The 25,373-nt window shown below is 44.8% G+C and overlaps 1 protein-coding gene across 5 annotated transcripts in view; it reads left to right on the top strand.

Annotated features, from left to right (window-relative positions):
* MTM1 (myotubularin 1) overlaps positions 1–25,373 on the top strand; it is a 98,440-nt gene that overhangs the window by 41,973 nt on the left and 31,094 nt on the right. For all 5 annotated transcript variants that reach the window (XM_067724563.1, XM_067724562.1, XM_067724561.1 and 2 more), the window contains 2 exons: positions 1,313–1,423; positions 5,618–5,719. In XM_067724563.1, the coding sequence (XP_067580664.1) occupies positions 1,313–1,423; positions 5,618–5,719 (213 nt within the window). The remainder of the gene's footprint in view (positions 1–1,312; positions 1,424–5,617; positions 5,720–25,373) is intronic.

Below are 25,373 nucleotides of genomic sequence, written 5' to 3'. Positions count from 1 at the left end.
GAAGATACTGGCTTAAAACATTTGTGTAGCCCTTTCTGTCTCTGTCCATATGAATATATATTTTACATTATTGTAGTCACAGTGTATTTTGTATGCTGCTTTTTTGCACTTAAACTTATTTTTCCGTGTACCATAATTATTTTAGTAGCTGCGTGCTTATTCCATCAAGTTGACTGACTAATTTTCTTCGCCCCAGTGACCACCTCTGGCTCTATCGAGCATCTTCACGCATGTAGCTTTTCCTCCTGTTGCTCCACAGCTGTAAGATAAGGTCTTAGGAGTGCAATTGTGGAGTCAAAGGGTAGGACCATTTTTATGGCTCTGTTGTTGTGTGTTCCCAGACCTTGGCTTGAATCTCAACCCTTCCCTGTAGTTACTAAGCCAGTTACCGAAGCTTTTGAAAGCTTTGGTTGCAACATCAGGAAATGGGAATACTTCACCTGTGTCCAGAATGGTTGTGAGGACGATACACGCATTGGCCTTTTGTGGTACCCGGCACAGATGATGTATTCCGAACACAGCAGCTGCTGTTATCTTGGTGGGACGATCTCGGTACGACTTTACTGACGTTATTCCGTCCTTCGTGCCAACAGCCCTCTGGACCCCTTGAGTCCAGCGTTGGGTAAGGAGCTATGGAGAAGCATTGTATGCCCTCAGGCCCTTCCTTTGGGAAGAGCACCCATGCCTAAGATAGGCACCGCTTCCCGATGTTTGGCTTCCAGTGGGGGAATACGGATGTGGAAGTTCACGACAATGAGACTTGAAGCAGGTGGTGTAACACCAGTCCGAACCGAGTGCTGCAGAACTGCAGAGGAGGGAGTGGTCAACTCTGATCTAATGGGAAGCGGGGCGTCGTTGGAGAATGTTGGTAGTTGGGAAAGTCAGATCATCCTAGGCAAAGGGAACACCGTGCACAGAGCCCCTAGGCCTGAGTGTAGACAAAATGTTTGGAGAATGGTGAAGGCATCTACTTAGTTGGAGCGGAGAACGTTGTGGGACAGCAGCCCACAGAGACAGGTTGGGAGCCACGTCCCGGGGCCCTCGAGTTGTGTACCTAGGAGTTCAGGCTTTATTCTGCAGGCAGTGCAGAATGGCACACATTTGGGGATGGATTTTGGTTGCATAACTGACTATTTTCACGCTTGCTTTTTCATGTGTGATCGCTATCATGCTTTTATTCATAAAAGGTGGTAAAAGGGCCAAGGTAGAAATGCCCTGAAAGCACATGGGTTTTTTTTTTTTTTTTAATATGTTTTTGATGTTTTAATTGTACTGACAGAAATACTGACTTGTGTCTTTTTGTCCATTACAGGATTCTGCTCTAATACTTGATGTTCCTCTGGGTGTGATCTCAAGAATTGAAAAAATGGGAGGCGCCACAAGTAGAGGAGAGAATTCCTATGGGCTAGATATTACTTGTAAAGTAAGAGATTCAGTACTTTCTTACGGGAAAATAGGCACGTTAGCGTTGAATGACAAGTAAAAAGTGAATGTGGGTTTAAAAGAAAAGTCAAAGACCCTTGTTTATCTGAGGCCCTGGTGTGGTTCTCCCTTCATGATCAAGCGCTCCAGAGCCTCCTGGGGAAAGAGTTCCTATGAAAGGGACCTGCTGTCGTTCTTAAGTGTGAGAACCCGAGCCAGTCAATTGGTTTGCTTGACTGACTAGGAAGAAAACTTCATAAATCACGTTTCACACTTTTTTGTTTTTGCACAAGTCTGCTCCTGGTGTTCCTTCGTGTGATGTGTTTCCAGCCAGACACCTTCACATCGTAACAGGAAGGAGAAATACAGGAGGTTTTTCCCTCTGTGAAGAGTCTGTGTTCTTACCTCTCACAGCCCCTCCCACTTTTGCTTAGATGGTGGCCTCCTGTTATGTTTCGGCATGGGGAACAGCAGAGATGTAGCGATAATAACGTTCAGTCAGTTATAATAGTAACTGTTTATTGAACATCTCTGTCGGTCCAAAGAGGTACTAGGGGCTTTGCATTAAATCCTCAGGGCAGTCCTCTGAGATGGACAGTGGTGTCCCCATTGTATAGATGGGGAGCCTGAGGCTAAGAAGAGTTCGGTAACTTAGCTAAGATTACCCAACAGATGGCAAAGTTGGAATCCAAATCCGGTGAGATAATCATTTTGCAAACGACGGAATAAACCTTCTTGCAAGAAAACTTCCTTCTCAGGTATTCTGTATCGGAAGACTACAGTGCCCAGTCCTAGAAAGAGCTAGAAGGGGTTTGGAGGTCATCTGTCCCAGTGGTTCCCGCAGCTAAATATGCATGAAGGGAACCTGGGAAGCCCTCTTTGGGTTGACAAAGGTAAAGCTCTGGGTTCTACCCCAAATCCCCAGATCATCTCTGAAGGCTGGGTCCCAGAGGCTGGGGCTGTTTCATGTATCTGACCCTCAATCTAGTGCAGGGGTCAGCAGACTTTTCCTGTCAAGGGCCAGAAAGCAAATATTTTAGGCTTTGTGGGCCAGCAGGATCTCTGTCATATGTTCTTCTTTGCGTTTTGTTTTTTCTCAACCCTTTTAAAATATAAAGCAATTTTGGCTTGAAGACCACGCCAACACTGACCTGGGCTGAAACTTGCTGACCCCTGGCCAATCCAAGTCCTTCATTCTGTGGATGGGAAATGAGGCATTTGCTCAACGGGCTTCCTTGCCTATGGGTCCCCGAGGAGCTGATGCAGGAGTCAGAATCCCAGCCCAAGTCTCCTTTTCCTGGTCTTGTGCACTGTGATTTCTTAAAGCCAATCTCCTGTACTTTTGTTTGGATTATGAAGATAATACCTTTTTGTCTCCAGTTTGTACAAGGTCAAGACTAGTACACTCTATTAGAAAGCAAAGGATTTTGTCACGATGAAACTTGAACTGAAATTCTCCCTCACTCCCCACCTTGGCTTGTTTTTGTTGTTTTTGGTTGAATCCAAGCTCCCTTAATGCCTTACCTGTAATCCCAGCTACTGTCTACCCTTTTGGGCCTAGAAATGTGGGGATTTACTTTTAAGGAAGGTTTTTGCATTTTGCATAAAAAAATCCATGGGAGGAGAGTGTTATATTACAGTACTCCAGGGAAAATGAGGTTTTGATGATTTCAAAGTGACTTTCATTCTAAGCAAGTTGAAAAAAAATCCTATTTGTTGCCTTATCAATGGGAAAAACTTGTATTTAAATGTTAACCCCCCCAAATTAATAAGACAAAGCACACTCTTACCCTTTGACTGTTTACTCTAAGAACAAAGGTCTTGGGAACAACTCGGCAGGCATAATTCTCAAATGTTAAGAATGTATGTTTCTTGGAATTAGTGTCAAGCCCAAAGACAATGGCCTAGAACAGTGTTGTAGCACAACCTTTTAACTCAGTTATCTCCCTGGAAACACGGATGTTGAGCGTTGAATTCCGTTTTCTCAGGAACAGACCTGAAGGTGACAGAAAGAGAATCTGCTGCAGTGGGGCAGAGACTTGCCTCCTGTCTCCCGTAGGTCCCCTTTCACCTGCAGGCAGTAACCACAGTACAACTGTGCTGCTTCACCGAAACAAGAACGTAGAACCCCTACAAATTTGGCTCCACCCGGTCCGTACGTGGGGATTTCTGCTTGCCAGTGGCAACTTGCACGTGATGGATAGAAGTCGCAGTGGTTGTCATCTAGCAACCGAGGAGAAGGTAGCTCCGAATATGTGAATTCTTACCTGCCAGGCCCCATGCCATCCCCTGCCGACAACTCAGAGCTTAAAAAAAAAAAAAACAGAGCCGAACCATCCCACCAGGGCTGTTGCAACAGGGGTGTGTTTACTCGTTTGTCATCACGAGGCTTGGCTCAGCGCCGAGCGCCCCAATTGCTAAACACCAGAGGTCTGACTGCGAGATTCTTCTACCAAGAGGCTCTTTCCCAGGTGTCCTTCCCTGATGGGTCAGGCTCTAGGAGACCAGGTGCAACTTACCCCTCAGTATATGCTCGTATTTCTGTTACAGATTTGGTGATCTGCCACCTGTGAGCCATTTGCCTTTTCCACTTCACTTTTCTTGTTGGCAAGACAGGGTAGTGATTCTTCCTGTCCTTTAATTCCATCTGAATCAGATGGCCACACGAAGTCGCTGGAATCACTTGTACTTCGGCACATCGAAAGTCGTGGTTTGAATCACTGATGGACCAGAATAAATATTTATCTAGAAATGGTCTAGTTTCTGGTTGAGTGGTTAAGAGCATGATGTTACAGAGTTATCATCGGAACCAAGGCTGGTCAGAAGAAAATCCTTCATACGTCTGTGAGCCTTGGGGATACTCAGCTAGCAGGTGCTATACTTGGGGTTCGTTGCAAACCCCTTGAAAGCACGTCATCTGATTGAAATGATTATTTTTCCATCTACTTGCCTAGTGCTTTGCATCATGAGACAACAACTGGCATCCCAGCGTTCTTGGGATATGTCGTGAATCAGTTTTTGGATGTTATTGAGTTACGTGCTTTTAAAATAGAAAGCATGGGATCCTGGAGCTGGCGAGGCCCCGTAGATGCCATCTGTATACAGGGAGATCGGTTTGGGGTCGTTGATGAGCGGTCTGAGAGCCCGTGGCCGTACACTCCCTTCACTCCCCTTTGCATTTTGGGATGTGTGTGGCACGGCCTTTGCTGCTCCTACACGTTGAAGACTTAGGAAGCTTCAAGCACGCTGTTGACATAACAAATGAAAAAGCACTTGGAAAACTATGAAGATGGTGACATCCGAGAGGGCAGGGGCTGGATCTGTCTCACTCCTGAGGTGTTGAAAGTGCAATGCAGAAGGTAACAGCCATCACTCAGCCACAGCACCATGAGTGATTTAGGAGACAACCTCAAAACCCGCCAGCTTCGAAAAGAAGTTCGAATGTTGTATCTTTTGCTGTGTAATACAAATTGATATTTAAGGGAGCTTATTTTATTTGAATTTGGTTTAAAAGAAGGTTTTCCTGCTTATTAGATATGTGTTGGAAACTATCCTTAAAATCTGGTTTTGAGCATTAATTCTTAGTTCCTAGAATCATAGTCACTCCTACTATGGGGCACCTTAATGTGCTCTTTATAGAAGTCTGTGAAAGTAAAATTGTTTAGTAAAAAATGTATTACATTACTTGTATTAGAGCTTAAAATGCCGGTCATTTCCTAATTTTTAAAAGGGAGACTTTAAAGTTAAAAGCATGAGGGGAGAGGGAGAGAGCTTCTGTATTTTAATGACATGTTTGACAATTTTGAAATGATATTTTGTGGCAGATACACATTTGAAAAGTCCTAAGAATAAAATACTGTTTTATAATTAAAATACCTCGGAAAACCAGAGTAGACAGGCACAGACATGATGCGCAAGGCAAGGTTTGATTTTTCTTTTTATCCAGTGAACTTTAGCTCTGTCTACTCTTTAACACGAGTTGTCTTGTCTTTACAATCATGACTCTGATGGAAATATTTTCAGGTGTTCTTAAACCGGATGTTTCAAAATATTGTACAAAACAAAGTAATTTTCTTAGTAGTCTAGATTTATTGCCCATTCAGGTAAGTGGATCTTCTACCTGAATAGAAGGTTTCTGCTAACAAATGTGACTCGATTTGCAGACTGAACTGGCGCATTTCTCCTCTGCCCCCAGGACATGAGAAACCTGAGGTTCGCGCTGAAACAGGAGGGCCACAGCAGAAGAGATATGTTTGAGATCCTCACGAGATATGCCTTCCCCCTGGCCCACAGTCTGGTAAATTCCAGGGTTCTCCGCGGTGGCATCAGAGGGTTTCTGGGTGTCCGCTCCTTCCTCTGTGCTGCGCTCCCCAGTGTGCTGTGTGTACGAGGCTGTTCATTACAGAAGGTTGACCCGTTCCCTGAAGGAGCGGGCCTCTGCTCTGCCAGTCTTTGTGGGGTGGCTCCTGCCAGCCCCGAGCCTGCCCTCCACCTGGGCCAGCCCTCTTCCAAAGGCAGCAGGTGGCGAGGTGACCACGAGCATGTCAGTGTAGCACTGTGACGTCACATCCCAGAGCTCGTCGCCCCCTACTTGGGACCCAAGAGTGAGCCTAAGTGCCATTTAAGCCAATGTGCTTCTCAAATGCAGATTCATGGCTTAGGTGCTGCAGGCCATCACTGGACAGGGGAGGTTTCTTTATTTATTTTTAAGGAACGGCACTTTAAATGTCATTTGATAGCGTTTACTATATATTTGGCAGGACACACTTATTATGCATTTAATTACTTACAACCTATGACTTAGTCCGTCGCAAGTTTTGGGCTGTGTATACCGAGAGTTGTTCCTTCCTATTTAGTAGACTGAGTAGTCTCACTTTGTTCTACCACGGGACCGAAATAAAGCTTTCCACGTGTCTTGCTCTTCAAACCATCTTCCTTCATATTCTGCCTTGATCTTGCCTTCTTTTTTTCTGTCCTCTTACCCCCTCCTTCTCCTCTGCTTGACTTTGTTGTTTTTCTTTTTGAAATGTAAATTTCAAAAGATTTATTGATTTTATTTTTGGTAGTGTTCTTAGCATTTTCCCCAAATGGTTGTTTTAAAATTTTATTGAAGTATAGTTGGTTCATAGTGCTGTGTTAATTTCTGCTGTACAACGAAGTGACTCTACTATGCATATATATATATATATATATATATATTCTTTTTCGTATTCTTTTCCATTATGGTTTATCACAGGATTCTCTGCTTGACTTTAAACAAATGTGGAAGCAGACGTCTGCTAAGGGGAGAGCAGGGGAATAATTCTTTAAAGATGATTCTTTAAATAAATAAATAAATAAATAAAGGTATGCCTTTATTTTAAGTATGGAGTAAATATGCCTCCAGCTAGACTGAAGGTGATGAAAGAGATCATTAAATAGAAGAGCTGCTTTGTAATGGAGCTCTTCTTCCTATGCCCGTCTTTTATCTATCTATCTATTTATCTATATTCATTTATTTATTTGGGGGCAATGAAGGCTTAGATTTTTTTTCTAGCAAGACAAGGCTTCTCTCTTCCCAAATTTCATCAGCAGTTGTTTCCGTCAAAGGAAATTCATGGTTGATGGAAAGGACAATTATACAAAGACTGTGGTGGTCTAGAAGGATCTGGAGTACTCGTCATGAGTCATGTGTTGATTGTAGATTCAAATGTGATGCTTCCAGGAAATGCACTGATATCATAGAGTTGAATACATTCTTAGCCTTTCCTCAGTTTTTGATTAAATATGTGATTTAAAAGATATTTCAATATTAAAAATTTTAAACTATTAGGATAAAAAGAGTTTAATGGGAACACATCCTCGGAATTCCTATGAAAGTGAGAATGTACATCTAATCCACGAAAATTCAATGAGGGAATGGGTTATGTCTTGGGTTTTGCATATCTGGCTTTAAGTGATCAGAGATTTAAAGATGGTTCACATAGCAGGGTTTGTTTATTTATTTATTTATTTATTTATTTATTTATTTATTTATTTATTATTTTTGGCTGCATTGGGTCTTCGTTGCTGCTCACGGGCTTTCTCTAGTGGCAAGCGGGGGCTACTCTTCGTGGCAGTGCACGGGCTTCTCATTGTGGTGGCTACTCTTGTTGTGGAGCACGGGCTCTAGGCGTGTAGGCTTCAGTAGTTGTGGCATGTGGGCTTCAGTAGTTGTGGCTCGCGGGCTCTAGAGCACAGGCTCAGTAGTTGTGGCACACGGGCTTAGGTACTCCGCGGCATGTGGGATCCTCCCGGACCAGGGCTCGAACCCGTGCCCCCTGCATTGGCAGGCAGATTCTTAACCACTGCGCCACCAGCGAAGCCCCACGTAGCAGGTTTCTTCAAACCTCCTGCGAGCTGAGGCCCCAGTCCGTCTCCTACACAATGTTGCTCCATCAGTCATCCCCTTTCTCTGGTATCTTCTATCTCCTTGAGAGTTTACTCCCCTAAAAAGAGGTCAAGTGTCGGACCAGCTTTCCTCTAAACTACTGTCCCATCTCTCACTTGAACCCAAACTTCTGGAAAGAATATTCTAGGCTGTCCACATCTCCAGTTCACTCATTCCTCCAGCCCATTCTAGTATCCAGTTTTATCACAAGTACCTTCTTGGAACTCAGACCTCTTACTGGCCAAATTTAGTGACTCACTTCAATCTTCATTCTGTTTTATCTCCCCTCAGTGTTCAATAATTTTGACCACCCTCTTGCAAGTCTTGGTTTCTGTGTTTCTGTACCATCTTGACTGTTCCTTCCCAGTCTCCACTGCCTCTGTCTTTTCCTTAAAGGTAGACATCTTGATGGTGGTTCCCTGTCAGCCCTCTTGTCATGTTACTCACTTTGCCTTGATGATTTCATTTAATCCATAGCTTAAGCTGTCATTGCTGTATGGGCGATTTCTAAATCCAGCTCTGACATTGGCCTTGAGTGAATCTTCATGAGCCTCTCAAACAGCTTCCTCTGGAAGCCTGTGAGAATCATAGGCTCAGCATCTCCCTGACCTCTTTGCAGTCAGCAGGCCTGCTCTTCAGCCGACATCTCCCTCAATGTGGATGATCCTCAGTTGCTCAGATTCGAGAACTTGAAGTCAATTCCCCACCCCAATCAGGCATAACATTTATTTATTTTATTGAAATAGTTGATTTACAATGTTATATTAGTTTCAGGTGTACAACATAGTGATTCAGTATTTTTACAGATTATACTCTATTTAAAGTTATTATTCTGAAATATTGGTTATATTCCCTGTGCTGTACATTACAACCTTGTGTCTTATGTACGAAGTCAACTTTCTCATTCCCCTGCCTTACTTCTCCTATAGCCGCATCAGTTCCAAATCCCGTAGGTTTTGCTTATTAGTAACTCTCAAATATTTCTTCCCATTTCTCCCTGTGCTTCCCAACTCACTTCCCTTCATTCAGTTTCCTTCCCTTCCAGCTTATCCTACACAATGCTGTTGTCTTTTTTTTTTTTTTTTAGGTATGATCATGTCACTCTATACCCCACTCTCCACACACAAAAAATTCTCAGTGACTTCCCATGGAGTCTCAGTGACTCCAACCACACAGGACCACCCTGTGCTTCTCTGGTATACATAGAACTTTCTCAACTCAGGGAAACTTTGGTTTTCCTGTGCCCTTTACCTGTGGTCCCCTCATCTCTTTAGAGCCTATCCTCCGCCATCTTGCTCAGTCCTAGGTCCTTTCCCATGCCATGTGTGTTCCCTGGTGGGAGTTCCTCTTACCTCTCAACCTGTCAGACTTTGCAGGTCCTTCTACTAGAGCACTTATCTCCCTCAGTCTGCCTTATGTCATAATTATGTAGGAATTACCCATCCCCCTCCTATACTGTAAGCTTATCAAGGCGGGGATCAGGCTTTATCTCTCTAACCTCAGCATAATGACTGCTGCATGGCAGTTGTATAATGACGGCTTTTTTATTGAACACAGGTTTAGTGGAAAGTGAAGGAAAAGTCCATTCCATGGAAACAGATGGGCTGGGTTTCTGGATATTGTGGAGCTAGTGCCAGAGCATAGGATTCTGGGTGGCTGTCATTGGAGTGGTCCACAGAGGGGTTGATTTCTCAAGTCTATGGTGCTTTGCCTTATTTTTCGTGTCTGTGCTAGGAATCCCTACTTTTTTCTTTAGGAAGTCAGTAAAGTGAAAAACTGGAGAGAAAAATGGGAACTGAATTGCTTATATAAATTTTTGGAAAATTACATTCTCGAAGTTCTAACCAGTAAAAGTCATCTTAAAAAAAAAAAAAACTAGTCACCAAAACAATACAAGATACAGATAAAAACAGATCAGCTATTGACGTGGCCCTTGGAATATTAGCCCCTGCTAGTCCATTCAGTGTGTGCAGCTATTTCATCAGTTAGGTTCATTTCAGAGTAGTGTGTTGTTGGGTGGTGTTGGGGAGCCATGAAGGCAGTTGAAAAGTCGTAGTAGGATGAGTGATACCTGCTCCCATTTGGGGATGTGACAGAAGTGATATGACAGATGTGTATGGTTCCGATATAGGGCGGTTGATATTCAGTGCTGTAAGAGAAAGGCCGAGGAAGCCTTCTGGGGATTCCCAGGGGGAAGGGCACAGGTCCAGCCTAGATTGGAAAAGCTTGCGTGGAATCGATAGTCATTTGTGTTGGGCCTTGGCAGGATGGTCATCGTTGCCAGTGGGCAAGGATTCCTGGTGGAGGAGGTGGCATTTCAGGCAGAGACAAGACCCTGACCCTCAGCATAAGGGAGGGAAAGCTGGAAGTGATGAGAGCTTACGAGGGTCGGCAGGGATGTTTGGCTGGAGTGTGGCGGGGAGGAGGAAGGCTGGGCGCATCTGGTGGACGGCCCTGCCGGAGTCAGGCGCTTGTACCCTGGGAAGTAGCAGAGACTTACTGAAGGTTTCGAAGTAAGTGATGGGACTGAATACAACGTCACGAAGAACAGATAGGAGAGGAGAGCTCAGGAAGCTGGGAGGGGAGTCAGAGGGAGGGCCAGGCGAGACGGTGGTGATGCGGCCGGAAACCACACGCTTGGGCAGTAATTTGATCCTGGAGAACAGGGAGAAGGCTGAATCATCCTTCCTTCTGAGGTCTGCGGCCCGAGTGGTGACAGAGCAGGGAAGTGAGAAAAGGATTTCGTTTGGGGAAGCAGGTGGAAGAGGGGGCGAGGAGGGAGGAATGGGGAGCTCTGTTTCGTTTGCGGGGCAGTTGGCATCTTCTGACAGAACTTACAGCAGCAATTGCGGGCCTGTCCCTCAGAAGAGAGTCCAGAGGTGTAGATCTAGAATCGTGGTTCTCAATCTGTTCGGAGTCGTGGATTCCTTTGGTGATACGGCGTAAATTAGGGTGTCTCATCCCCTGAAAGATGCGCTATGTACAAAACTTGACATAAGATTTTAGGGGACTCGCAGCCCCTTGGAAGCTCACCTGTTGGTCCCAGGTGAGGAACCCTGGTGTGTAACAGAGGAGCCAGCAAGGTGAATGAGGATGGTTAGAGAGGTGACGGGAGAGCCTGCAGGGTGGGGTCTGCTGAGGCCGAAGGCAGACAGAGGTCTGAGAAGGTAGTGATGGGTGTGTGAGGCTGCGGGGACAAAGACGAGGCTCAGGAAGAGTCCTTTACATTCGATGACTACGAGTTCCTTGGGGCCTGGACGCGCTAGCTGTGGACTGCTTGAAGCTGGGACCTTCTGTCCTCATGTTGTTCCCCAGCGCCAAGTTCAGTGCCTGGCATACACTTATCGAACTTTTTTGAATCACAGAGGATGGTCTGGGTAGAGGGGACCAGAGCCAGTTGGTAGAGGTTTAAAGAGAGAGGGTGGTGTTTCAAAACAAAAATGGTGGTAGCGGCCAGGTTGAGGGAAGGTGTGTTTCCCTGAGAATCCGAAAAAGGTGAATGAAGATTTGTGGGCAAGAGAGAGAAGGGTTCCTTTCCTGAGCGGGATCCTGGGGAAGGCAGAGGGGGATGGGATTAAGGCCAGTTTGTAGGGCAGTTTGGGAAAGGAGAAGGGACAATTATTCCTCTGAGACAGGAGGGGAAGAAAAGTTTCCAAACTGCCACTTTGGGGAATGCGAGAGTGTGCCAGAAAGGGACTTCCTGGAAGCGTAATCTAAGCCTGATTGCATTCAACAATACAGAGGGCCCCTGCTTGAAAAAGATCACGTTGTTAATATTATTGAAACTGTTAGAGCAACTGCAGATTATCTCAGTGATTGTTATTGGCATTGGAAGCCAGAAGTAAACTTGCTGTTGCCTCCTGAAATGGTGTCTGGAGGCCAAGAGAGCTGGGTTCTAAATCCAGCCATGGGGTGAGCGGTGTGTGAGTGAGCTTTTTTCTTTCACACCAGCCCCAGCTCTCTTGCCTCCTTCCCCATTAGTATTTTCACCACTCAGTGTGTTCAGTTGGAGACTTAAAACTTTGAATTGAACTTGAATTAAACTTAGCCACACAACAGTGGACCCCAAACCATTACCTTGATTGTTTCTATATTATGTCAATCCATTAAGACTTGAAAATTATTTAGATTACATTTTCTATTTCCACCAAAGCAGTTATTTTCTTGTTTTATTTTTGCTTTGCTTTTCAAACAGTAGAAATTGTATGCCATTTTCTCAACTGCATTGTAACTCAATACCAATTCTAAGTAAATGCTACATTTTTATGATAAGAAATGTGGCAATGCCTCTGATATGATGGTAATTTTTTTTTAAAAGCAGGAACAAAAAGTGTGTACATATGAACAGAACCTGATAGCACTACAGAAAAATAGTTTAATTGTTGGAGTGGTATGTTCAATGCCAAAGCTCCTCTTTCATTGATTTCCTTTACTGTTTGCTCAGTTTTTACTCAGATGAGATAGTCAGAGATAATTCAAATTTTAGATGGGAGGTTTTTTTTTAAACTCTGAATCCCACTGTATTATTGAGTCATGAAATCAGTTGACTAGGTTGTAACCAGCATTTTTTAATGAAATAGAAAACATTAAGAGCATAACACATAATATAGATAAGTATGGTTTCATGAAAGATTTCTTTCGGTTATCTGCGTGTGTGTGTGTGTGTGTGTGTGTGTGTCTGGGTCATGGTGTGATGAACAGTCTTTTAGATAATGGTAGAATATGGAGAATAAAATGCATTTTAAGTTAATTTAGGCACCAATACAGTCACTTAAATCTATCTTTACAGCTATAGGCCTGCGTGGATTTTCTTGACTTTTGTTTTAAGTGAAGGGCTTGAGTGTATGACTGAGCTCATGGCCTGTAGACACACATAAGGGAAACGTAGTGCTTGAAGAGATGGAGCCGGAGACCTGGCTGCCAGGCTCCCGGCGGCCCAGACCCTGCTCGGCGACTTTGAAAATCATGTAATATTTCTGTGCTTCAGCATTCTCATTTGTAATGGGGATAATAACACTCTCTGCTTCACAGGGGTTTTGTGAGGATTAAACGGAAAGCGCTCACAAAAGTGCGTGGCACGCAGTAAGTGCCCAATAAATGTCAGCGCTTCTGTTCTTAGTGCCCCATTTTTCCCAGCAGGTGCAGAGAGTAAGGATGATTACCACAACCCAGTCTTCCCAAGAATGTGAGTAAAGTAATTGTGATCATATATGGGACACTTTGAGCCCTTTAAAAGAAAGATGCTCTACAGATACTAGGTCAGTATCCTTATTAACAAACCATTGCCTGTACGTTGCTAAAGGATTAGTTGAAAGTCTTCAGTTTCAGAGCATTAAACCCAGAAAGCATCTTAAGTAGAAATGGGAAATATGGGCCGCGATGCTATGCAATACACAGAATTCTTCAGAAATTGTTTTCTTTTCTTTCCACCGGTGACTCTGCGCGGGGTAATGTAGCTCTCTCGGGACGCAGCTCTTCAGCGTTGCAGTGCTTCCTACTTTTTGTTATTCTGTGAGCTAATCGGCAGTCATAGAGTTTCTAAGTTTTCTGGTATTTGTTTGTTTTGATAAATTTGAGCATCTTATGGGCGGTGGAGATGGGCACAGGAGAGAAGACCCGCTGGCTCTAATCTCGAGAGAAGCCACGGGCTCGCAAGGCCTTTCTGTGGCGACCAGCGAGCAGGGCCCTTCCCTTTTTCCTGGGCTTCACTGAACCCCGTCACGCCCTGCCGTGTGGCATAAGCAGTGCCGTTTCCCCTTGTGCCCTCTCTGGCTCTACTCCCATGGCGCTTGCCTACAAAAATAATTCCGTAAAGGTTACTACGCTGGGCTATGGGGCTGTGCATCTTTTTTGACCATTTAAATGAGGCGTATAAATGACCCTACGAAGAGAAAATGAAGAGCATAGGGTACTTTTTCCTGTGCCTTCGTTTTTCAGTTCAGAAGGCGGGGACGTTTTTATAAATTGCTTTGAGATTGTAAACCAGGCTGAAATGGAGCAGGCTCTTACCTTCTAGGCTGATTACAGAATTAATAGCTAAAAGCAAAAAGCTCATTTTCAGCTGGGAATTGAACGAGAAGCCACACTTCTCTGCCTGGATGCGGCCTGAGACTGAAGTGTGGCTTTGTTCTCCGTTTCCTTTTTTTTTCTTGAATAAACAGTAAACTTGGCTAATTGAGGGTCTAATCATGCTTTTAAATCTCCTCCCTTCGTGCCTCCTCCAAGACTTGGCCCCCGGTTCTCTTTGTGTGGCTCTCTCTCCGCTGCCCTCTCCCCCCGGCCTCGGGATGTGTCCGACCGTCCTCCCCGCACCCATCTCCAGGGACCGTGGTCCCGGCTGGACCCCCCCCACGCTGCCCTCCGTGCCCATGAGCACAGCGCTCATGGCCCGCCTGCACGTCCTACCTTATTGCCCCACTGCCCACCCTGCTACTTGGGAGGACTTGGCCTCTTCCACTGCACCACCATTCAAAGGTTTTTTAAAAATATTGAGTAGCTGCAAGATAATGTTTATAAAATGCCCATCAAATGTCCAGAGTCAGGATCTTCGGGGCATCCCTTTGTCTCGGGGCTGCTATGTCTTCTACTTCCTTTACCCCCTCTCTCTTCAGCCGGGCCTGGCCTGCTGCCGTCTTATCTGCTGGCTCGTGGGGCCTACTTTCTTGGGCTATTTTGTGATGATTTTGCCTGTGGACTCATTCCTCGGACCTTTGTCTATGTATGGGAAGACTCCGAGGCTGGGATTGAAGGCAGTTTTACGTTTTCTTCTGCCAGGCGTCTGGGGGGCACTCCCAACCTGGGCCAGCCACAGATTAACTTGTCTGCTTGATGTTTTTCGGACCATCCAAGCTTTATGAGTTTTGGCTGCCCTGTGCTACAGGCTCCGTTACTCAGCACGGATCGTCTAGACAGGTAAGATCCCTCGGAGTCTCAGGTGCTTGTTTCCTGTTCGTCCTCACCCTGCGGGCGCAGTGTTATTGAAGGAAGTTTCCAGTTTCACATCCATCTTGGCATCTTGGGGCAGGCCCGGGGTGTTACATCCTCTGTCCTAGAGCCCAGGAGGCCACGAAAACCGGTCCTGCCCTGGGGGGAAGCCGGCGTGTCCCTCTTGCTCTCTGCATTCTGTTCGCAGTTTGGCTTGGGCTTCTGAGTATTTCTTCTTCCCTAGCTGACTCATAAATGCATTTTTTAAAAGGGTTTCTTTTTTCTCCAGCAGTTTTAGATGTTGTCAGCAGAAGTCTCAATTAGAGCAACTAGACCATCATACTGCTGGACACCTACCTGCCCTGTTGCTTCTGAGGTCTTGATCTCCTTGTCTTCCTTTTCTTTTCTAGTTCCTCGGCTTCCTTCCGTCATCTAAATATGGGTTTTCTAGAGAAGTCCATCCTTCCCCTCCTCCTTGCTCCGTGCCATCCCCTCAGCTGTATTTCTCTCTCTCACTTTGACTAGCATTGCCTTCTTAGCTTCATGTTTCCCGTTAGCTGCTCCATAACTTCAACTGATGCCTAAACCTTTGTTTAAAATGAATCTCTCATCTTTCCCTCAAGCCCCCTTTGAGCTCCCAGTTTCTCTAGTGCTGTCACTTCTTTCTCCACCTCTTCCTCCTCCTCCAAAATCAAGGTCATTGTGAGATTTTCCTTTTCCATAACATTTACTGAATCCAGGGGATTCTTCCTCCCCAACCCAACTTAGTTCAGGTTTCCATCTCTTCTTTTCTAAACTGTGGGGATGGTGCTTTTGCTGGTTTTCCTATTTCTGTTCTGTTTCCGATCCAACCCACTTCTACACGTGCCTCCTGTCAGGTCGCTGTCCCTGGGATGCAGCTCAGCTTACCTCATCCCTTCACCTCCGAAACTTCAGCCATTCCTCCCTCCCTGTCAGTGTAAACGCAAACCTCTGTCTCCTCCACTGTGGGGCTGCATCTCTCCATGGTCTCCTGGTTTTCTACCTGTCTATGCTCTGGCTGCCAGACCGAGGTGTTTGCTGATGGCCACGTGTTTTCTGAGTTTGGCTCTCATTTGTGACTTTTTTGCCATCGTCGTCATTACCCTGTCCAAAGTTGTCTTACCCTTCCAGGGGAGCTACATGCCATCACCACTCCTCCAGGCCCATCTGTCCAGAAGTAACCCTGGCATCCCCTGGCGCCCCTGGCGCTTTATCTGTACCTCTCATGGCACTTACCGTTCTCCTCTTTACGTGATCAGTAGTTGCGCTCTCCTCATCTCTCTCCTTCGGAGTATTTCTAACTCCTTAAAGACAGTGGTGGTGTCTTATCTTTTTCTCTACTTAATACCTTGTTCGTAAGTGGGCCCTCAGTAAATGTTTGTTAAGTGAATCTACTAATGGCAGTAGAGTGAATGAATAGGAGCTAGCAGCAACCAAGTGACCAATAAGAATATTCTGCTGTTTAGAAGCTAGGGCATTTATGCAGCAAGCATTTACTGGGTTGGCCAAAAAGTTCATCCGTTTTTTTTCCAAAAAGCCTTTCCATCTTACAGAAAAAGCTGGATGAACTTTTTGGCCAACCCAATACTTTAAACTTTTCAAAAATGGCTAACGTATGCCCATGATTGAAAAGTCAGGAAGGATAAAAGGACTAAATGATTGTGTTCCCCCAAAAATCATGTGCTGAAGCTCTAACCCTCAGTGTGATGGTATTTGGAGGTGGGGCCTTTGGGAGGTGATTAGCTTTAGATGCGGTCATGAGGGTGGGGCCCCACGATGGGATTAGTGCCCTTAAAAGAAGAGGAAAGCACCAGAACTCGCACTCTCCACCATGTGAGGTACAGCACAAAGGCCATCTAGGAAGCGGACCTCACCAGAACCAGACCATGCTGGCTCCTTGACCTCAGACTTCTCAGCCTCCGGAACTGTGAGAAATAGTTTATTGTTCTAAGCCACACGGTCTGTGGTATCTTGTTATATTGTAGTAGGCCCAACTAACCACAACAGTAAAAATAGTAAAAATAACTCCCTCCCAGCACCCTTCAGCCATGCCATTCCCCTCCTCACAGACAACTAGTGATATTTAGGCATATGCAGGCAAGTTGTTATTTATATTCCTTCCTCCTTGGACCCTAATGGAGCATGCTACGTATGCTTTTCCATACCTTGCTTTTTAAATTTACCAATACGTATTGCCTACCAAATGGGCTTCTTCACTCTGTTAATGACTGCACAATATTCTGTTGACTGTATCATACTTTATTTAATCCTCTGTTGATGGATATTGACATCATTTCCAATCATTTTCTATTATACAAACTACTGCAATGGATAACCTAGCATAAACATCATTTTGTACGTGTTCATGTATGTTGTACGATAAATTCTTAGAAGTGGAATTACTGATATTGCCAAGTTCCCCTTTACGGAAGAGGTACTGGCTTTCACTCCCACATGCAGTGTGTCAGTGCCTGTTTCCAGACATCCTCTCCAACTGTCTTAGTTTCCTATAGCTGCTGTAACAAATTATCACAAACGTAGTGACTTCTAAAAACACGAGTCTGTCATCTTACAGTTCTGGAGTTCAGAAATCCAAAATGGGTCTCACGGGCTAAAATCAAGGTCTCAGCGTGGCTGTGTTCCTTCTGGAGGCTCTTGATTTTAGCCCGTGAGACCCATTTTTCAGCTTTTAGAAGCCACCGTGTTCCTTGGCTCATGGCCTCTCCCTCCGTCTTCAGAGCCTATCTTAATGTCAGTCGATTAGAAATCTTAATTCCACCTGCAACCTAATTCCTCTTTGCTGTGTAGGATAACATAACACAGGTCCCAGGGATTAGGACATGGACATCTTTGGGGGACCGTTATTCTGCCTACCACACCAATCCAGTATACCTTCTAATTGTTTGATCTTTGCTAATCTAATAGGTGAAAATGTAGATTCCTAGTTTTATTTTGTATTTATCCTATTTGAGTGAAATTGAGTATCTTTTGGTTTGAGCTATTTGTATTTCTGTTTCTTCATTCTCTTTGGCTTCTGCCCATTTTCTTTTGGGATTTTGGTCTTTTTTGTTGTTGTTAGTTGTAGGAACTCTTTATGAATTGTAAATATTTTTCCCATTTATCTTTTGACTTTTATGGTGGCTTTTGCTGTGGAGAATTTTAAAAATACTTATTTGGTAGAATTTATCGATTTTTTGTGTGTGTGTATGTGTGTGTGTGTGTGTGTGTGTGTGAGAGAGAGAGAGAGAGAGAGAGAGAGAGAGAGAGAGAGAGATGGGGGTCCCTAAGCCCACTCCCAAGTTCAGATTCCTTAGGAGAATTCACAGGACTCAACATATAGTCATACTCACAAGTATGATTTAATACAGCAAAGGGATACAGAGCAAAAGGAAAAGGTGCGTGGGGCGATGTTGGGGGGAAACCAGGACACACTTAAATCCTACAGTAGCAAGTTGTGACAACCCATGGGAAGTGTTGCCAACCAGGGGGCTGGTCACGTAGACACCCTCTGCCTAGCACATACCAAACTTTCAGAGTCCCAGAAGGAAGGCAGGGGTTCGACTTAAAGCACGTTGTTGGTATAAACATTTTAGGTGCCGTAAACTTAAACTCTTATCAGTTAAGGAGTGGTGGGCACTCTCCCAAAATCCAGGTTCCCCGTTGCCAGCCAGGGGCCAGCCATGCCACAGGCCTCTGTAAGGACAGCAGTCTCAGACCTGCTAGGTTAACTCTTTTCTGCACACTTCTCTTTTATAGCTTCTGGGTTTTACATCCCAGGTAGGAAGGTCTTCCCCAGTCAGAGTTATAAAAAAATTATCCCATGTTCCTCTAATACTTTAATTTCCTTTTAAACATGTAAATGTTTGAGCAATTTGGAATTTATCTGGGGTTGCCTTGTAAGATAGGGATCCAACTCTTTCTCCCCCTTTTACTGCAACATCATTTGAAGACCAATCCACTGGTTTGAAATACCACCTTTATCACACACCAAATTCCTCTCTGTATTTGGTTTTATTTCTGAATGTTTCATTTCACGCATCAATCACTCTTCATGCACCAGTAACAGTCTTGTGACTATCAAGGCTTTATAAGATGTAAGGTCTGGTAGGGCAAGCCCCTTTTTGTTCCTTCTCTTTTTCATTCCTTTCATCCCTAGTCTTGGTCAGCAGACATTTAGACGATGCCTACATTACAGCCGTGCGCTGGAGCTGGAGCTGGAGCTGATACCCACTCCCTGTCCCCAGAGGGAGCACAGTTTTCCTGGGTGATGTGGACGAACAAATGCATACAATACAGATACAGATACACAGGGTGTCAGGAGAGGGGAAAGTCAGTGGGTTGGTGTCGAGGAGGGCTTCCTAGAGGGGGCCAATCCTGAAAGATGAGCGTGCTGGGACAGTATGTGCAGCTGTCCAGGGGCTGGACACAGGCTGACCCCCACACGCTGATTAGAGTCCGGGAGTTGGTGTCCGTGTGAGGGTGGCAGAGCCTAATGTGCCCCACCAAGAAGTTTCATTTTTTATTTGAAGGTGAGGGGAGCCGTTAAAGGGGTTTAGGCAGGAAAGTCACATGATTAGATTTCTGTTTCAAAAAGATTCCTTGGGCTGCAGCATGCAGAGTAGATAGAGAGGGGCAGTAGTCCATTTCTGGGGGTGTTTGCTAGTTGCCTTGGTGTATGATCGTGAGTCCCTGAAATGGGGCAATGGACAGGGACAGGAGAGAATGGATTTGAGAATGTTCCTAGAAGGTAAGATCAGTAGAATTTGTTGATTGACTGGTTATAGTTACGAGGGGGGATGGGATGATAAAGAGGAAAGAACCAAGCCTGGATAAACAGGTCGATGGTGGGACCAGTGGTCAAGATGGGGAACATAGGAGGGGAGTGAGGCAGAGAGGGCACGTTCCATTTTGGCTGTGCTGAGTTGCAGGTGTCTGTGGGACAACCAAGTATGGGTATTTGGGGGGCTGGTGGCTACGAAGACCTGGAGCTCTGGCCTGGGGAGAGGTTTATTTGGGAGACCAGCTGTGATCATCGGCATTTTCATCGATGCGACCAAAATTGCCAGGAGAGAGAATTACAGTGAGAATCGGGGTGCAGTGGATGAACCCTGAGAAATGTCAGCCTTAAATGCTTATGATTGTGGCCAAGTAGTAAAGAATGTCCTTTTTCTAAAATGCTTTCAAATGACATTTCAAATGTCCTTTTGTAGTCCTTTCCTGAAAAAATGAATATGTACATTTATATATGAAGGTAAGGGTGACTCAAGAATATTAAAGCCATTTTCTCCAGGGAAAGTGGTAGAAATAGGACAAGCAAGTTGCTTTTTGACCTATGAGCCTTTTGTCAGATTTTTGGATGAAATTACTTTTGATGCAGTTGTATGAATTAACTATGTCAAGTCGTGTGAAAAGAGGCTGAAATCCCTATCTAGCATGAAGCTGTTACTTACAATTATGAACTCTGCCAAGTTTCAGCACCTCCTATGGTTCTTCCTTAAAATTTTGGACTTTTTCTCCTAACCTGAGTGAAAGAATTATTTTTCTTAGACGAAGGGGTCTTATTTCTTAAGTGTAATCTAAAAGATGAAAATGAGATCATTTTACATAGCTGCTTCCTTCAGTGGTAGATGGAAGCTTTGAAAAAGGCGAATTTCAGGAATCAAATTAGAAAAAAATGCTCACTTAGATTCCTGTTCAAACATTCCAAAATTCTATCAGGAAAGAGTTAGTGACCAGTTTCCTGAATTTTTAAGGCTAGGTCTTCAGAGATGTAGTAAATCGTGTCCACTGATGACCATGCCTTTGTGTGGTGGCAGCACCATTTGAAAGCACTATTGCATCTACATAGCTTATCAATTTATTTTCCTCAATACTGAGAAAATTGTTTTCTTCTGTGACTGTCTCCCTATTAAATGATCTTTAATTTCTATAAATCTAACTCTCAAACATCCACTTCTGAGACACGACATTGTTGACAAGCCTTTGGGAGAAGAGGCTGTCCATGAGGGGCCATCGTGAGATCAGGGAATCCTAATTCGGTGACAGACAGTTCTCCCTCCCCAAAGAAGGAAACTCATGAATCACTCATTATTTATAGATTCTACTCAGTAAGAATAAATCCAATCTAGATGTTTAAAGCAAGGCAGTGCATCTTTATATAAGTGCCATTTAAAAATAAGGGCTAATTAAGTGAAAGCTAAAATCTGCTGTCATTTCAGATGTTTGCTCCCACAAGACATAACAGTGATAAGTGTAGCTAAATTAAAAAGACAAGTTACATTCTCTTTGTCAGAGCTGTTTTTATCTCTAGTGTGAAATTGGAGATTTTCATCTCAACTTTGTCCTTTAACATTTTTCAAATGTTACATTGTGCTATTTTTAATCCTGGAAAAAATGCACAGGATTGCTTTTTTTTTTTTTTCCTTTTTTCCTCTCAAGTCTCCATGCGCTCCATGCATGGTATCTCTTGACTAGTAGGAATCTGAATTGGTGAAATGCCCAGGTATTCATACAGAGCCAACTAAAGGAAGACCTGCTCACTTGAAGCCAGGGGTGAGCACTTGAGTGTGTCTGTTTTCTGATGTCGGTTTCCCAGCTTTGAAGCTGGGCTCCGGTTATGCAAGATGCTCACATTGGGGAGGCTGGGTGAAGGGTGCATGGGCCTTCCCTGTACGTTTCTCTGCAACTTCTCATATATCTATAATTATTGCAAAATCACTTAAGAAAAGTAAAGCAGCCCCCCAAAGCTTGGCCACACAGAACCCCCAGGCAAGATTCCCACGTGTTCTGGAGTATTCCGTGGCCCTTGAGGATCAGGGCATCACCCCCTGGAGGTTCTGGTTCAGCGGGGCGAGCCGGGGCACTGGCAGTGCCTGGCACGGTGGGGAAGTGCTCCCCACCCCAGGGTGCCGAGGCAGAGGCGAGGCAGGGCCCGGGCCCCAGGAGAAAGCCAGGAGGGCTTCTGGAAGTGCCCGCTGAACGCTGACCTTCGGCAAACCATCCTCTGCCCCGGGGCTTTGCTGAGCTGGGACTGAATCCTTCTGGGGTTCTGCACAGGCCGTGAAGCAGAATGGGTGCGGGAACGGGGTCACCGAGGGCACATCATCACTCACTTGGCGAACCTGACTCCCTGCGTGCCCTCAGGAGGGAGAGTCTCTAGAAGCAGTTCCCTCTGTGGCACTTGTGTTTCCCAACCAGGGTCCCTACGGACCCAGCGGTGTGGTTAGGAACAACTGGAAAACGTCAATCCGCAGATCAAGTTCTAAAAGACTCAGAGCTTTAAAAACTGCGAGTCTATAAGAAAATAAAGGACAGCCATAAACCTCAAGACACGTAACCTGCTAACTTTAGGTTTTAACAATTTCCAGGCAAGAGCTGTAATTAGCCTTGTAACAAGTAAACCACTTGTAGGGAATTTTGTACTTTTTAATAATGAGATATAGATGAATGGGTTCTGTTGTCCTTGCTTTGATGCTTAGTAGTTTTAAGTTTTTTGTAATAATCCACCTTTATGTTAGTCTATTGAGAGTTTGTGTTTTAAGTCTTGCTTTGTTCTCTTATCTGAATCTTTAAGGGAAATAAGGTAAAAATTGAAATATCTGGGAAGTAAGTCCTGTACGTTCAACTTTAGAAACTGTCAGTGTTGGTTCTTGTAGGACGCTTGCTTCAATAGAGCCAAGGAGTTAATGACAGCTTAGTGTTTACATTGTGTTTTCCTTTAAAAACTAACAAGTAATGCTTTTTTAAAGAAACGTTTTCTTGTAATTGTAAGCTGATTTATTTGGATGATTAAAATATTGGCTTGAGCACCTGGTCTTTTCCACCTTAAGCTCCAGTTCAATGTTAGATGTGTTGATACGTATTCATGGCAAGAACTATCTGGCTGTTATTTGATTCATAAACTTGCCTGAAATATTTGAGGTCTGGCTCTTAGCATCAAGAGTCTCCTGGTGGGCTTCCCTGGTGGCGCAGTGGTTGAGAGTCCGCCTGCCGATGCAGGGGACGTGGGTTCGTGCCCTGGTCCGGGAGGATCCCGCATGTCCTGGAGCGGCTGGGCCCGTGAACCATGGCCGCTGAGCCTGCGCGTCCGGAGCCTGTGCTCCGCAACGGGAGAGGCCGCGACAGTGAGAGGCCCGCGAACCGCAAAAATAAAATAAAATAAAATAAAAGAGTCTCCTGGAAGCTCTGTCCGTCATAGAGTTCCCATAGGCGCGTTTCCCAGGTAAAGGATGCCAGTCATGCACTCGTCCTATATATCTGGACATCACTCAGTGTCACTGCAGACCGATTTCATGAGAAAGGCCACCTGGTAGGTCGCTACCTTGAGGACACTATCATTCCCATATTAATGACAATTCTTTTATATGAATTATTTTCAGACATTAAAGAAATTATGGGCATAATTTTGGTTTGAGCTATAGAACTTTATCTTCTGATGATAACAGTTTTGTATACTTAGATTACACTTACTGGTAATTTTAATGTAAGACGCAAGAGGATAGATATTTGAAGCAAAGAAGGAGTTGCTTTATAGTGATTGAGAAATAGAAAGTTACATTGAAAATGCTGCCGGCAAGTCAGAGGACACTCTGGGCATTAAGACACATGATGGTTTTTCTGGAGAGAAAGTTTATTTGGCCTCTGAGTGAACAATTTTATTCTTTCTTCTTAAAAGGACACCATATTTGCTTGAGTTTCATGGGAAAGATGCAAATAGCTAAAAACCGAAAAATGAACAAAACTCACGTTGAGATCAGGAACTTATTTCAAGAAAGCAGATTCTAGGTTTTCTTCTAAAGTGAGTGACAGTGCAGCCTTACATCATCTACAAGTATGTCACCAGTACAAGGTTCAGCAGTATTGAGTATTTCCCCGGGCCAGGTACTGACCAGGGCAGTATCCCGTGCTCAGATGTCACCAGGAGGATGCTTGGACATGTTCTGTAGGTTCCGTGTATGGACAGAGAAGCATGCTATACATTTTAGTGCTCTTTGCACCAGAAGTCCCTCTGTCTCTGAATTGAACTTCAGTTAACGGCAATCACTTGTTGTCCCCGGGAGTACTGAATAACTAAGTATTCCTGTGGATTCCCCGTCAGCCTAAAGCCTCAATTTCATAGCTAGCTCAGCGGCATTGCTAATGTGCGGTCACAGAATACACAGCGCTCGGGCCTAGTGCTGCCAGAGATGAGACCTGCTGAGGGTGCCACACGCTTTGGAAAGTTCAAGAAGGCAGTCCGGAGAGCATGATCTTGATCAGTTTTCACCTTAAACCTCTTGCCACTTAAGTACAGAAAACCGTTGCCGCTAACTGATGCTTTACCAGAAGTTCTCTGTAACGTTGGGGTCGGGGGAACACTAGCATTGGAGGCCACAGGCTGATAACAGGAAAATGGGTGGAAGGAAGATACTTAGAGGAAAAGTGCCTCCAGAGAAAGCGCTTGAGCAGGGGCTGGATAATGCTTCCCGTCCTCATTCGGTCAACAAATATGTATTCCACCTACACAGGCCAGACAGCATTCTGGTTACTGGGGATCCAGGGTGGGAAAAAAGCAAGTGTCTGCCTTCATGGAGCCCGTGGTCTAGGAGGGAGGACGGTAGGGGTCCAACAGTAACAAATAAATAAATATAGGTCAAATGGTCATAAGTGATGGAAATAAAATGGGAAGGAGGATTGGTGGTCCTGTTGTGGGGGAACATGTGTCAGAGAAAGGCTCACTGATTAAGGTTACATTTGCGCAGAGATGTGAAAGAAGTAAGGGAGGAAACCATGAGGGCAAAGGATTCCAGACAAGTGGAACAGCAGGTGCAAGGGCCCTGACATTGGTGCACGCTTGTTGCTTTCCGGGAGCGGCACCGAAAGCGTGGCTGGAATGGATTGAGCGAGAGGAAGAGCAGAGACGTGGTGGGGGACATAGCCAGGTGGCAAGTACTTCCACTTTTACCCAAAGTGAGATGGAAAGCCACAGGAGGATTTGGGGCAAGGGAAGGATTTGACCTGGCTTAGGTTGTGACACAATTACTCTGACTTTAGAGGTAAAGATGAAAGCAGAGGACCAGTTAGGAGGTGTTATTATAATCCAAGTGGAGATGGCAGAGCCTTGCACCAGGGTGGTAGCAGTGAGGTGATGAGGATAATGCTAAGGTTTTGGGTTCAATCAGTGTGAAGGATGGCGCTGTCATCTGCTGAAATGGGGAGACTGGGAGGAGTTGTGAACGTTGCAGTCCTCCGGCGGCAGTGGCCAAGTCTGCAGATCACAGTGGGGCTGGAGGGCGATAGATATTTAGGAGTCGCCAGGGTATGGATGGTATTCAAAGCCCTGAAATTCATCAGTGTCACCTTGAGAGTGAGCATAGAGAAGAGGTGAGAGGCCTGAGGCCTGTTGTTTCAGAGATCAGGGCATTGATTCCGAATTCACAGAGAACAGTTAATTAAGAATTTTCTTAACGTTCTGTCACTTTCTTAATGGATTAACACACCACTGGTCCCTTTTGAGACAGTTGCACTATTTAATAATCATTGCTTTTCTTTTTCTTTTATATTTTAGTGTCTTTTACCCGTCGATTGCTAATACTGCTTAAAACTGATAGGCATTTTT

The sequence above is a fragment of the Pseudorca crassidens genome, chromosome X (genome assembly GCF_039906515.1).
Source record: "Pseudorca crassidens isolate mPseCra1 chromosome X, mPseCra1.hap1, whole genome shotgun sequence".
Taxonomy (NCBI): Eukaryota; Metazoa; Chordata; class Mammalia; order Artiodactyla; family Delphinidae; genus Pseudorca; species Pseudorca crassidens.
This window is presented reverse-complemented; position numbering and strand designations above follow the sequence as displayed.